We start from the raw sequence: 13,271 nt of genomic DNA, 5'->3' as shown, positions 1-13,271 counted from the left end.
TTCCTGTTTCCAGGTGGAGTTCCACATATTTCTGACATGAAGATTGTGCTGCTGGGAGGCAGAGTGCAGGGGAAGAGTTCATCAGGAAACAGCATCCTGGGCAGAGAGGAGTTTAGCACCTCAGGAAGAACAGCTGAGTGTGTGAAGAGAGAAGGAGAAACAGCAGGGAGACGCATCACTGTAGTGGAGGCACCAGGATGGTGGATGAACTACACTGTAGAGAAAACTCCTGAACGTGATAAACAAGAGATTGTCCTCAGTGTGTCTCTGTGTCCTCCAGGACCCCATGCTCTACTCCTGCTCATTAGAGTGATTGACTCATTCACAGAGACACACAGAAGAGCAGTGCAGGAACACATGGAGCTGCTGGGTGAGAGAGTCTGGAGTCACACTATAGTGCTGTTCACATGTGGGGACTGTCTGGGAGACACGACCATTGAGCAGCACATTGAGAGTGGAGGAGAGGCTCTGCAGTGGGTTGTAGAGAAATGTGGGAACAGGTATCATGTTGTAGACAATACGAAGAGGGATGGTGGCCAGGTGACAGAGCTGCTGGAGAAGATAGAGGAGATGGTGGCAGGAAACAGGGGCTATCTGTTTGACTTTGACAGAAATATTTCTAAACAACTCCAAGAGAAGAAGAAGGAAGCAGAGAGAAGAGTAGAGGAGAGGAAGATGAAGGTGCACAAGCAGAGACAGACTCTCAGATCATCAGCAGGTGAGAGAAATGTTCAGCTCTCAAACCTACACATGAGACATTTACATATGCTTTACATCTCTTGTTTACTTCATTCATTATCTCTCTGTCCTATACATGCTGTGTTCTTTAGTACACACACACACACACAAACACACACACACACACACCTCTAAAACACGCACATTCTCACCTTCAACTGTACACAATATCCCAAAGTTCATTCTAGAGACTATAATACCATGAGTAAAAGCATAGAGAGGATTTTCAGTGTGTTTCACAGAATTACATGTTTTCTGTTTCCAGGTGGAGTTCCACATATCTATGACATGAAGATTGTGCTGCTGGGAAACAGAAATGAAGGGAAGAGTTCATCAGGAAACACCATCCTGGGCAGAGAGGAGTTTAGCACCTCAGGAAGAACAGCTGAGTGTGTGAAGAGAGAAGGAGAAACAGCAGGGAGACGCATCACTGTAGTGGAGGCACCAGGATGGTGGAGTAACTACACTGTAGAGAAAACTCCTGAACGTGATAAACAAGAGATTGTCCTCAGTGTGTCTCTGTGTCCTCCAGGACCCCATGCTCTACTCCTGATCATTGATGTGAGTGAGTCATTCACAGAGACAGACAGAAGAGCAGTGCAGGAACACATGGAGCTGCTGGGTGAGAGAGTCTGGAGTCACACTATAGTGCTGTTCACATGTGGGGACTGTCTGGGAGACACGACCATTGAGCAGCACATTGAGAGTGGAGGAGAGGCTCTGCAGTGGGTTGTAGAGAAATGTGGGAACAGGTATCATGTTGTAGACAATGAGAAGAGGGATGGTGGCCAGGTGACAGAGCTGCTGGAGAGGATAGAGGAGATGGTGGCAGGAAACAGGGGCCATCAGTTTGACTTTGACAGAAATATTTCTGAAGAACTACAAGAGAAGAAGAAGGAAGCAGAGAGAAGAGCAGAGGAGAGGAAGATGAAGGTGCACAAGCAGAGACAGACTCTCAGATCATCAGCAGGTGAGAGACATTTTCAGCTCTCAAACCTACACATGAGACATTTACATAGGCTATACATTATATCACAACTCATGTTTACTTCATTATCTCTCTGTCCTATACATGCTGTGTTCTTTAGTACACACATAGATGAATGCAACAACGCAACCACATACACACACACCTTTGTAGGCAGTAGGCACACACACACACACACACACACACACAACCACCTCTTTTCCCACACATGAACAGATACATACTGTACACATACAACCACCCACACACACATCACACAGTGCACACACAGACACAAACTACACACATACACACTACCAGTACCAACATACCCACACATATATGCACACACACACAACTCACATACTGTATGCACACACACACACACACACACACACACACACACACACAGACACACACAACCACTCCAGCTCATACACACACACACACACACACACACACACACACACACACACACACACACACACACACACACACACACACACACACAGACACAAACTACACACATACACACTACAAACATACCCACACTACATATATGCACACAAACACAACTCTCATACTGTATGCATACACACACACACACACACACACACACACACACACACACACACACACACACACACACACACACACACACACACACACACACACACACACACACACACACACACACATCCAACATCACCACAAAGACACACACACACACACACACACACACCCCACAACCACACACACACACACACACACACACACACACACACACACACACACACACACACACACACACACACACACACACACACACACACACACACACACACACACACACACACACACGATGATTCTATGATCACAAAAGCATAGAGCGGATTTTTAGTGTGTTTCACAGAATTACATAATTTCTGTTTCCAGGTGGAGTTCCACATATTTCTGACATGAAGATTGTGTTGCTGGGAGGCAGAAAGGATGGGAAGAGTTCATCAGGAAACACCATCCTGGGCAGAGAGGAGTTTAGCACCTCAGGAAGAACAGCTGAGTGTGTGAAGAGAGAAGGAGAAACAGCAGGGAGACGCATCACTGTAGTGGAGGCACCAGGATGGTGGAAGAACTTCACTGTAGAGCAAACTCCTGAACGTGATAAACAAGAGATTGTCCTAAGTGTGTCTCTGTGTCCTCCAGGACCCCATGCTCTACTCCTGATCATTAATGTGAGTAGGTCATTCACAGAGACACACAGAAGAGCAGTGCAGGAACACATGGAGCTGCTGGGTGAGAGAGTCTGGAGTCACACTGTAGTGCTGTTCACCAGAGGGGACTGTCTGGGAGACACGGCCATTGAGCAGCACATTGAGAGTGGAGGAGAGGCTCTGCAGTGGGTTGTAGAGAAATGTGGGAACAGGTATCATGTTGTAGACAATGAGAAGAGGGATGGTGGCCAGGTGACAGAGCTGCTGGAGAAGATAGAGGAGATGGTGGCAGGAAACAGGGGCTACCCTTTCCAGTTGAATAAGAGTATGGAGATTCCTCCGAGATGTAAGTATACAACTTTTAATGTTATTTTTTTCTTTTGAAAATCCAAATGGCACGGAATGTTCTAGTATTTACACTAAATCATTAATTTGACAAGAATGGTTTATTTGAATGGTTTTTTTGTATGTATAAACATGAAGTAAGAGAACACACCCCTGGAGGATCATCTGGATTTGGCTCTGCTCTATCTGAGCTCACGAGGCCCTTTAAGCACCTCAAGACAGCTGCCTCCACTCAGAGCTCTGGCTATGGCACAGGGGGGGCAGCAGAGGAGGCTGCAGCTGGAGAGATGGGAGCTGAGATCCACAGACCTGTACATGGAGATGGTGAGATTACTCTACAGCATGTTCAGACCACTACATGGAAATAGATTTTGTACTAAGAAACAAGGCTATCGTACAGTTGTTTTGAAAATATTATTATTGTAATTGGGACAAGAGACAAAATAAATTGTATTGTTTAAACTAGTTTAAGGAAATTATATTGTTTAGCCTGAAATAATGTATACACCTACATACTATGCTAAGTAAATATGAGAAAAACATGAGAGGTTTTGAGAGAAATCATTTAAATTCTGTATGACCACAGAAAGGTTACTTCTATATCATACAGTATTGACAATTCGCAGACATTGAGCAACTTCAAATCAGGGAAATATTTTGCGGTTGTTCCAGATTACTATAATAATTTTTGTTCACTTCAATTTATTGTGTTCAACCTTTGCCATGTTTTCCTACTTCTAGAAAATGTTTTTGTGGATGTATCTACAATAAGCATATACAATAATTGCATTGGAAGAGGATCATTTGGAGCAGTTTACAGAGGCTCATACCAGGGAGCTCCTGCTGCTGTAAAGATCATCCCTATTGGAGGCAGTTCAGTCATCACAAATGAGTTTCTCATACCTTTGTAAGTGTGTGTGTGTGTGTGTGCGTCTGTCTGTCTGTCTGTCTGTCTGTCTGTCTGTCTGTCTGTCTGTCTGTTTCTGTATGCTTTATTATTCATTTCATGAGGCTGCATTTGCAATCTCATAGTAAATTGTAAACCGCTCACAAAAAGGAAGGAAACTTGACTTTAGCCCATTATATCTCCACTTTAATAATACCGATCACTAAAGTGTTTTATGTCATTTTCATCGTTTATTAGTCACCTTTACAATGAGGTACAGCTTGTAAGCATTGGGCTCCCATGGAATGAGTAACACAAGCAAACGTGTAAGTAGTGCCAACGAAAAATGTGCCAAAATGGCCTGTCATGCTGTTGGAATTCACCTTTGTTACTTCAAGCATTGACGATTGCACTCTCCCATAGCAATGAGGAAAACAAAACATGTTAGGCATACATTCGTTCATTTTATACTCAGTGTCAGGGTCCTCAGTAGTGTAGAGGATCCATATGCAGCCACAACAGCTTGGCACCTTCTTCTCATGCTGGTCACCAACCTGGCTACATTCTGCTGTGGGATGGCATTCCATTCCTCGATAAGGATCTGTTAAGTCAGCCAACCTGGTTCTGTTGGTGACTCTGGCACGTACAGCACGCCCAAGCTGATCCCACAAGTGTTCAATTGGGTTGAGGTCTGGACTCACATCACGGCAGGCCATTCCATCCTCTCCACTCCCCAAATTCTGGAGGTACTCTCTGATGATCCCAGCTCTATGGGGGCGAGCGTTGTCATCCTGGAGGATGGCATTTGGTCCCATATTCTGGAGATATGGAAGTGCCACTGGCTCCAGAATCTCATCCCGGTATCTAAACTCACCTGGTAGCACTTGAAGCCCAAAACGAGATGTCTGGCAGCAGAACCCTATTACTGGCCATTTTGGCACATTTTTGGTTGGCACTACTCAGACATTTGGCTGTATTGCTCATTCCATGATTGCCCTATGCTTACAAGCTATACCTCATTGTAAAGGTGACAAATCAACGATACAAATGAAACACTTTACTAGTTGGTATTACTAAAGGGGAGATATAATGGGCCAAAGTCAAGTTTCCTTACTTTTTGTGAGCAGTTTATATAATCCACATAATCACATAATTTATTAACATTGGTGTTGTTACAATACCAACATCTTTGTTTCAGTATCGATACCAATTCAAGATTTGCGATACAAGAACTTTGCAAGAATTTTTATACATATATCTAATTCAATACTATTGATGACATCAATGTGAAGGGGGCCCAAATCAAATAGAAATTGAAAAGGTATAAAAATTCTTGACTTGGTAACGATACCGAAACAGTGAGCCAAACGCTTTCAAAATAGCATTTTTGAAAAACGGCGCCAAACCTTGTCAGTAGCTTGCCCTGGATCTCACAAAACAAAGCACCAACAATGTAGTACACAAAAGCCACAATTGCACAAGTTCCATGTGGCACAATTTTCAGTGATAGAGTTAGCTTGTTTTCAGTTTACACCATTGTTGCAAAACCTGCTTCCAGGCTCGACCATCGTCCTACTATGGTTGTTATAGTTACCATTCATAATATAGAACTGGTGATGTAACTTGTTTACCAGATCTACCTCAGAGGTGTCCCGTTATTCAGAATTAATAGACATCGCCCCAGCCAATCAGAAAAGAGTATTTCTTCTCCCCAGTGATAATTAATGGCACACACACAACAGCTGTGTGATGAGGAGAAAAGACGTCTAGTGGAGGCAGTAGAACCATGACTTGTGCACACACATGTTACTTCAATTGGACACGGCCATTTTTAAAAGTATTGATACTAATAAAATTAGATATTGTGACATTTTTATTTTCAGAGTAATACAGTACATTAATAGTATAGATGCACCGTGCAATACTATTTAACACACAAACATAATTGTTTGATCTACAGTATTTCTTATTTGTACAATATGCATGCAACAACATTGCATTAAATATCACCTTAATACAGTAAACTTACTGTAAACATGGCTAATCTATGTTTATCAAAATATTGACAAAATATCACATTCATTATTCTTCAGGCGTTTGTCTCACCCCCGCATTGTGCGGATGATGGCTGTAGCCAGAAGTGAGACACAGATCCTCATTGCTAATGAGTACATCCATGGTGCCGACCTCAATAAGGTTATTTATAAAGACACTCCCATCAAGGTGAGGCATCTTCTCTTTAGATATTTAAGTATTAATAGCAATCAACATATTATACATTATGGTAGCAAAAAAATATTTAAAAAAAATGTTACAAATATTCTTTAATTACATTTCCAGTTACAGTACAAGGATAAGCTGTCTGTAGCTTTAGATGTTGCTATGGCTGTTGAGTACATACATGGAGAACGGATCATCCACCAAGATTTGAAGCCTGCCAACATAATGGTGAGTATCGTGTTTCATATGGAGTCAAATTAAACCAAAGGCAAAGCTTAACAACAGAAGAATCTTATTGTAGATGTCACGGTTTGGGGTTTGGGTTTTGGGGTTTTGTACTTTTAGTTTGTAGTGTCTTGTGTCTTCCTGTTTGCTTTGTTTACTTCCTGTGTCCTGTTCCATGTGCTCCTTAGTTTACCCTCCCTGCTCTGGTTTGTTCTTGTCTCCGTCCCTCTCCTGTCTCTAATCATTAGTCCTGTTAATCCCTAGTTAAGTTCACCTGTGTCTCGTTCCCTGATGTATTAATGCCCTCTGTCTTCCCTCAGTCTTGGCCTTGTCATTGTGTTGTTGTATGTATACTATGTCACGGTTGTTGTTCCTGGGTTCCTAAAAAAAAAGTAAAATCTGTCTCACGTAATTCTTGAGTCCTGCCTTGCGTTTGGGTCTTGGTCAAAGCCGCTATCCTGACAAAATGACGAGGCCATTGCAAGACCCAGCAGGCAGGTATGTGGGCTTTGATTCGGATGCCCGTGGGAGGTCTTCAGCTTTGCCAGCCCCGAGAGGGATCCCTGGGATCCCTTTTGGGGATCGCGACTGGCAATCTGGCGACCTCCCAAGGATGGCTAGAGGACGATCCCCCTGGCCGAGGACGAGTGGTCGACCGACGACGAGTGGTCGACTGAGGACGAGTGTTCCCCAGTCCTGGCTCTTCCGGTTCCAGCCCCACGCTCTGCTCCTCCGGTTCCAGCCCCACGCTCTGCTCCTCCGGTTCCAGCCCCACGTTCTCCAGTGCCTCCTGTTCCGGCTCTTCACCGGTTCCAGCCGGTTCCAGCCCCACGCTCTCCAGTGCCGCCGGTTCCAGCCCCACGCTCTGCTCCGCCGGTTCCAGCCCCACGCTCTGCTCCGCCGGTTCCAGCCCCGCGCTCTCCAGCGCCCCTGATCCCCGAGCCATCCCGGCGCTCTCCTCTGCGGCGTGGCCGCCCTCCCAAGCGACTACAACGCTCTGTCAGGCACCCGGGCCGTCCTCCGGAGCTGGCTGACCATTCCCTTTAAAAGCCTGGCACATTGTTCCATGACCTGTTGGTATTATCATGGCGTCTACTCCAGAAGGGACCGATTGGATCGTGCAAGGCATGGGCGTCTAAGCCTTCCCAAATTTTATGCTGGAAAATTGTGAAAATAATGTACATGATGTGTGAATATTATTTTCTAACATGGATAGTTCCGGTCCTTGATGATGATCTGATGGCTGAATCGTGTTCGATGCTGTTATCAAATCCAACACAAACATACACCTTGACCACATTTCGTTAATGCACTACCACAACTTGGACAAAAGTTAAAGTGGCTGCGTCTCTGTTGCATGGCAACCATTACAATTATTTACAATTACAGGCTATTTACAATTTTAAGAAAAAGTCAGTCAACACGTTATCAAAATTAACTCAATGCAGAGCTGTATATCCATGCGCATACATTTCGTCTGAACAGGAGAGATTACGCACGCAGGCGCGCAACTAGGCTACTTGTTGTTTTCTTTTACTCGGCTATCAGCACAAAATGTGAAGCTAATTCACTAACTCAATAGCCTACTCATCATGGATATCGCAAGTTCTTTTAAACAAACAAAACAGAAAGGATGGAGGATGGAGGCAGCTAGAGGAGTTATTCCAGATGAGCAATAACAAGGTAGACAATTGTCAGAACGCTACAGCTGTTTAATGCCAGACGTTAAAGCTATGCTAGAACAAAACTAAAGGTAACTTAGCCATAGGGCTGTGTAATGTTGTCTAAATGAGCAGGTCACTGTTAGACGTTGTTGTTGTATTATTCCATGTGGATGTTGTTATGCTATGAAGGCTACTTTTTGCTGACCAATACTCAAACCTAAAACCGAGAAACGGACAAATATTATTTAATTATATTCGGGCTGCGCGCTCCTGCTGATGAAAGAAGTAGGGTGTGTGCACGCACTGTGCATTCTTCCATATCCCCAAGCCTCATGCGCTCATAAAATAGCCTTTCAGCTATGCTCGAATGATTCCCGACTAGGTTTTTCCTGCATGGTTAGTGGCGCACTTACTTTCTGCATCCATATATTAGTGACTGGCGAACTTTGCGCCGGACCACACCTCTTCTCTTCACTGACGCGCCCGTTGGGGCGCAATATTATCTCCTATCTAGAGAACGTACATTTGCGCTGGAAAAATGAAGGATGCGCTTGCAGAGAATAGGAATTATAGGTTGCGCAAGTCGCGAAAGCTCACTGCGCGGTCTGCATAATCGGGCCCATTGTGTCACTTGTGCACATCAAAAAGCAGTTTCTCATTCCTTCGATCAAGTAGCAAATATTTTGGTACATCCATGCAAATTATCATGTACAATTCTCAGCTAAATTTAGGCATTAGTTCATAGAGAGCCGAAGTCCCGCCCCTTCCGTTTGCCTCCATGGGACCTATCTTTGGATTTTTTTTTAATGGCAGTCAATGGAGAAATATAAATTATTTTCTGGTCCCGATTGTCTTGTGCCTTGAATTACCCATATGATGTTTGTCAATTTTAATGACAATTTTTCATGTAAAGACATTTGAAAAGTATGTCGTAACTAGTGAATTACAACATTGTGAAAGATTGTGTTTCCAACGACTACAAACACATCAGTCGTGTTAGTGACGTTAGACCAATTCACAGCCACGGGCGCCAGCAACAGGTCTTATTTGAGCTTCCCCCTTGCCGATGAAAATATCATGAGTCAGAGGATTCAATACATCAGATAAGTTGTATTTCATTCATAGACTGTACAAACACTACTGTTAAGTGACTTAGCTGGCAGCAAGATGTAACCGTTAACTAGCATAATAGCTAGCTAACTAGCCAGCCTCGTTTGCTAGTTGGTGACGTGCATCGTTTGAGACGAGAGATGTAGTCCACTGAACGGATTCGCACAAAACTTACATAACTTTTAAAGTCTAAGGAAAAACAGAACTTTATTAATGTGAAAAATTATCTTTTAAATTCCCACACATCATATGTGAAATGCACGGTCCAATTCGAACGGGACCAAAAAATAATTGTTATCTCTCCATTGACTCCCATGCATAAAAAATCGTGAAATAGGTCCCATAGACCGGAAGTAGAAGGGCGGGACTTCGGCTCTCTATAGTATAAGTCTTTACATGCAAAATGGTTGAATATGTTGTCATATGAGAATTTGTGGCCCAAAAGACAGGAACATCAGGAGGTGTAGGAAGTCTGCACTGTAATTCCTGCATTTACAGTTTTCCCAGAACGAGATTGTCCTATGGTCAAATTACTACTTTATTTACATTTTTCTCTATACTATGCAGTGCTGTCTTTTCCTTTCTGTAGCACAGTGACAGGGTCTGTCAACAAATTACAGTAAAACACAGTAAAAGCATAAATGTGAATATTGTCGATCAAACTCCCACATACACCTACAATTTACAAAAAATGTCATACAAATGTTAGCCATAGTTTACATCAGAACATCCCTCCAGAGTACACTGTTATACCGACAACATGACGTACGATGACACAAGGACTTGACATTCTGATGCACTGACATGTTCATTGACGCAAATATTTAGTTTTGAGAGATGGACTAAGGATTTTGAGCAAGAAACTGGCTTTTGCAGGTAATCCATGGTGTTTTGCAATTTGTACAAATAGTTTTGAGAAATGCACTTACTGTTCAGCAAATCTCAAGGATGATTCGAGAAATGTACCAAAGCGACTGAGAAAAACTGTAATTTAAATGCTCAAGCATTTTAGGTTTAATGTAATTCACAAAATACTGCTAATTTAAGTTTATCTTTTTCATTGTTGTTCTAAGATTTCACAAGGCACCAGACAGGCCTATCTCACTGACTGGGGCTTGGCGAACTTCAAAGAAACCATGTCTGGAAGTGGTCAAACAGGAAAGGGTAAAACAGCAGTTTACTACGGTCCACTAGGAGGAACCCCTCCCTACATGGCCCCAGAGTGCATAGTAGAGTGTAAGAAATGCAGTCCCATGTCAGACATGTGGTCTCTTGGCATCACTCTTCTGGAGATGTTCACAAACTCTGCACCTTGGCCAAGCAACAACCAGCAAGAAATACGTGAACTTCTTTATGAACAGCAGAGTCCTCAAGCTCTGGGTACACTACAGCCTGCTCTTCATGACATGTTGAAACCACTGATTGAATTTAAACCCAATTCTCGCATGAATGCCAAAGATCTGGTGGAGTTGCTAAAACCAAAAGTTGATGTCAACAAAAGACAATGATTTCAATTCATAGGGACTGAATTAACAACAGAAGAATCTTACTGTAGATGTCACTCTCACTGAATTACAGTAAGAAGTATTTTTAAGCCATTATATCAGGTCTGTTATCGTGATGAAGTGAATGTTTAAATGGCAAATGCTAAACAGATTGTAATGTTCAAATTACATGTAATTACAAAAGATTGTCAAAAGTACGTTCCTCCAGATGTTGGTTAAGTGTTTGCTGCACTTTGAAAGTACGTTCATTATATGTGAATGCAAAATGCAAAATGCAGTAGCACAAAAGTTCAGCAGTAACTGTAGTTATTTGTTCCATTTTAAGTGTTGTGTAGCCAGATGTAATGTAATCTTTTGTAATGTTTTGTAATGTTTTGTATTACATGATGAATTCCATCCTGGCAGAGAGCAGCATGTGAATAATAGCACAGTGATCATCATTATAATCTGATATATCCTTGAATTAACTATTAGATGCAGACCTAAGATATCATTGTAAGATGCAGACTGCCACTGATTGAGCTGTCATGACATTAAATTGGAGTGTTTTTGTTTTTCTCAGCAAATCTGATATAAATTCAATCTGTACAATGGAATTCTGATGCATTTTAAAAAAATTATTTTAAAATGTTTTAAAAGTAAAAAAAAAAAGAGTGGTCAACTGAGTGGTCTGGCTGTCAAAATTACACATAATACAACATGTAATAATCTCTTAAATGTAACAAAGTAGCTAATTATGTATTCTTACCATTTTGAAGAAGAATATATTTTGTAATTCATTATCAGAATTATTTAAATCTACAAGGAATGCAAAGTTTAATTGTTGTAATTGCACCTCTGTTCACACCACAGCCTGACACCATCTGATCTATTCTGAACACTAACAATTAGCACGTATATCTTCTCAATTCTGATTGAGAGTGGATCTGGAAAAGATTGAGTGATTCACGACTTCCAGCAGGGGCGTAACTAGCAGTGATATTAGATTTAAATTGGTGAGTTAAACTCTTTTCAAATCCTCTCAGAAGTGTCTTGTAAATTTGGAAATGGTCTTCAACGGCCTCTTGGCCAGACGGGCCTGTAGAGCAAATCCCATAAGTATTCCCAAAAGTTTGTATGAGTATTCCCAGACTAGACAGGTTCGAACGAGTATTCAGACACGTGCCGACCTTGTAGTCTCTTGCCTGCTGTACCACCAAAAGGCCACTGGGTGTCACTATCCACCTGTTTGTTTTTTCTTTCTGAGCCCTCCAAGCTGAGGTGGTATGAGGACACAAGTGAGAACTGATCCTGAGAGGAGAGAGCAGTGAGGACACATATGAACTGATCCTGAGGCAGAGGAGAGAGCAGTGAGGACACATATGAACTGATCCTGAGACAGAGGAGAGAGCAGTGAGGACACATATGAACTGATCCTGAGAGGAGAGAGCAGTGAGGACACATATGAACTGATCCTGAGAGGAGAGGGCAGTGAGGACACATGAACTGATCCTGAGACAGAGGAGAGAGCAGTGAGTATTTCTACAGTGTATGTTATACAGTACAAAAAACATGTACTGCTCTGTGTTCATTTTTATTGAATTGCTTTACCAAACCCTTCCCAGTACACTTGAACCAGCCCTAAAGAATGTGTGATCATCAACAATGTGAGGTTAACATGATGAACGCCAAGGATCAGATCTTGATGCAGGTACAGGTGGTTCCTGGTCAGTGTTTTGGATTGCTAGAAACAATGTAGAAACAAACTAAAATAAACACATAATTTTTTTTTAAAAAATCAACAACCCTCAATGAAATTCCCTTTTTGAAAACCCTTAGATGAACTGAAGAGGGTCTTCAACTGGCTCGACTTCAGAGTGACCACGAAGGTGGACCTGACAGCAGCTGAGATGAGAGGAAGGCTTGCAGACTTCAGGGATGAAGTGCAGGAGACTGCTTCACCTGCTGTGTGCTGAGTCATGGCTGCAGACTGCTTCATCTGCTGTGTGCTGACTGCTGAGTCATGGCTGCAGGCTGCTTCATCTGCTGTGTGCTGAGTCATGGCTGCAGACTGCTTCACCTGCTGTGTGCTGAGTCATGGCTGCAGACTGCTTCATCTGCTGTGTGCTGAGTCATGGCTGCAGACTGCTTCATCTGCTGTGTGCTGAGTCATGGCTGCAGACTGCTTCATCTGCTGTGTGCTGAGTCATGGCTGCCAGGGGGGCATCTTAGGGGTGGACGGTGATCTGGTATCCACCGGGGATATCACCTCCCTGTTCTCAGGGCCCAGCTGCCCAGCTCTGCTCAACAAGCCCAAAGTGTTCTTCTTCAGGCCTGTCGGGTCACCTGATGTGCAGGTGGGCCTTGTGGAGGGGGTTTAGGTGGGAGGAGGACCCATCTCAACACTAGCAAATATCACAT

General features: G+C 43.0%; 1 protein-coding gene across 3 annotated transcripts in view; it reads left to right on the top strand.

Moving 5' to 3' along the window:
* Nucleotides 1–11,532, top strand: part of LOC134087985 (uncharacterized) — a 66,491-nt gene extending 54,959 nt beyond the window's left edge. For all 3 annotated transcript variants that reach the window (XM_062541866.1, XM_062541865.1, XM_062541867.1), the window contains 8 exons: nucleotides 14–718; nucleotides 1,004–1,708; nucleotides 2,642–3,262; nucleotides 3,400–3,585; nucleotides 4,003–4,168; nucleotides 6,241–6,370; nucleotides 6,488–6,595; nucleotides 10,440–11,532. In XM_062541866.1, the coding sequence (XP_062397850.1) occupies nucleotides 14–718; nucleotides 1,004–1,708; nucleotides 2,642–3,262; nucleotides 3,400–3,585; nucleotides 4,003–4,168; nucleotides 6,241–6,370; nucleotides 6,488–6,595; nucleotides 10,440–10,874 (3,056 nt within the window). In that variant the 3' untranslated portion in view covers nucleotides 10,875–11,532. The remainder of the gene's footprint in view (nucleotides 1–13; nucleotides 719–1,003; nucleotides 1,709–2,641; nucleotides 3,263–3,399; nucleotides 3,586–4,002; nucleotides 4,169–6,240; nucleotides 6,371–6,487; nucleotides 6,596–10,439) is intronic.
* Nucleotides 11,533–13,271: the final 1,739 nt, after the last annotated feature.

The sequence above is a fragment of the Sardina pilchardus genome, chromosome 7 (assembly GCF_963854185.1).
Source record: "Sardina pilchardus chromosome 7, fSarPil1.1, whole genome shotgun sequence".
Taxonomy (NCBI): domain Eukaryota; kingdom Metazoa; phylum Chordata; class Actinopteri; order Clupeiformes; family Clupeidae; genus Sardina; species Sardina pilchardus.
Note: the sequence above shows the minus strand (reverse complement) of the source record. Positions and strands in the feature narration are given on the sequence as shown.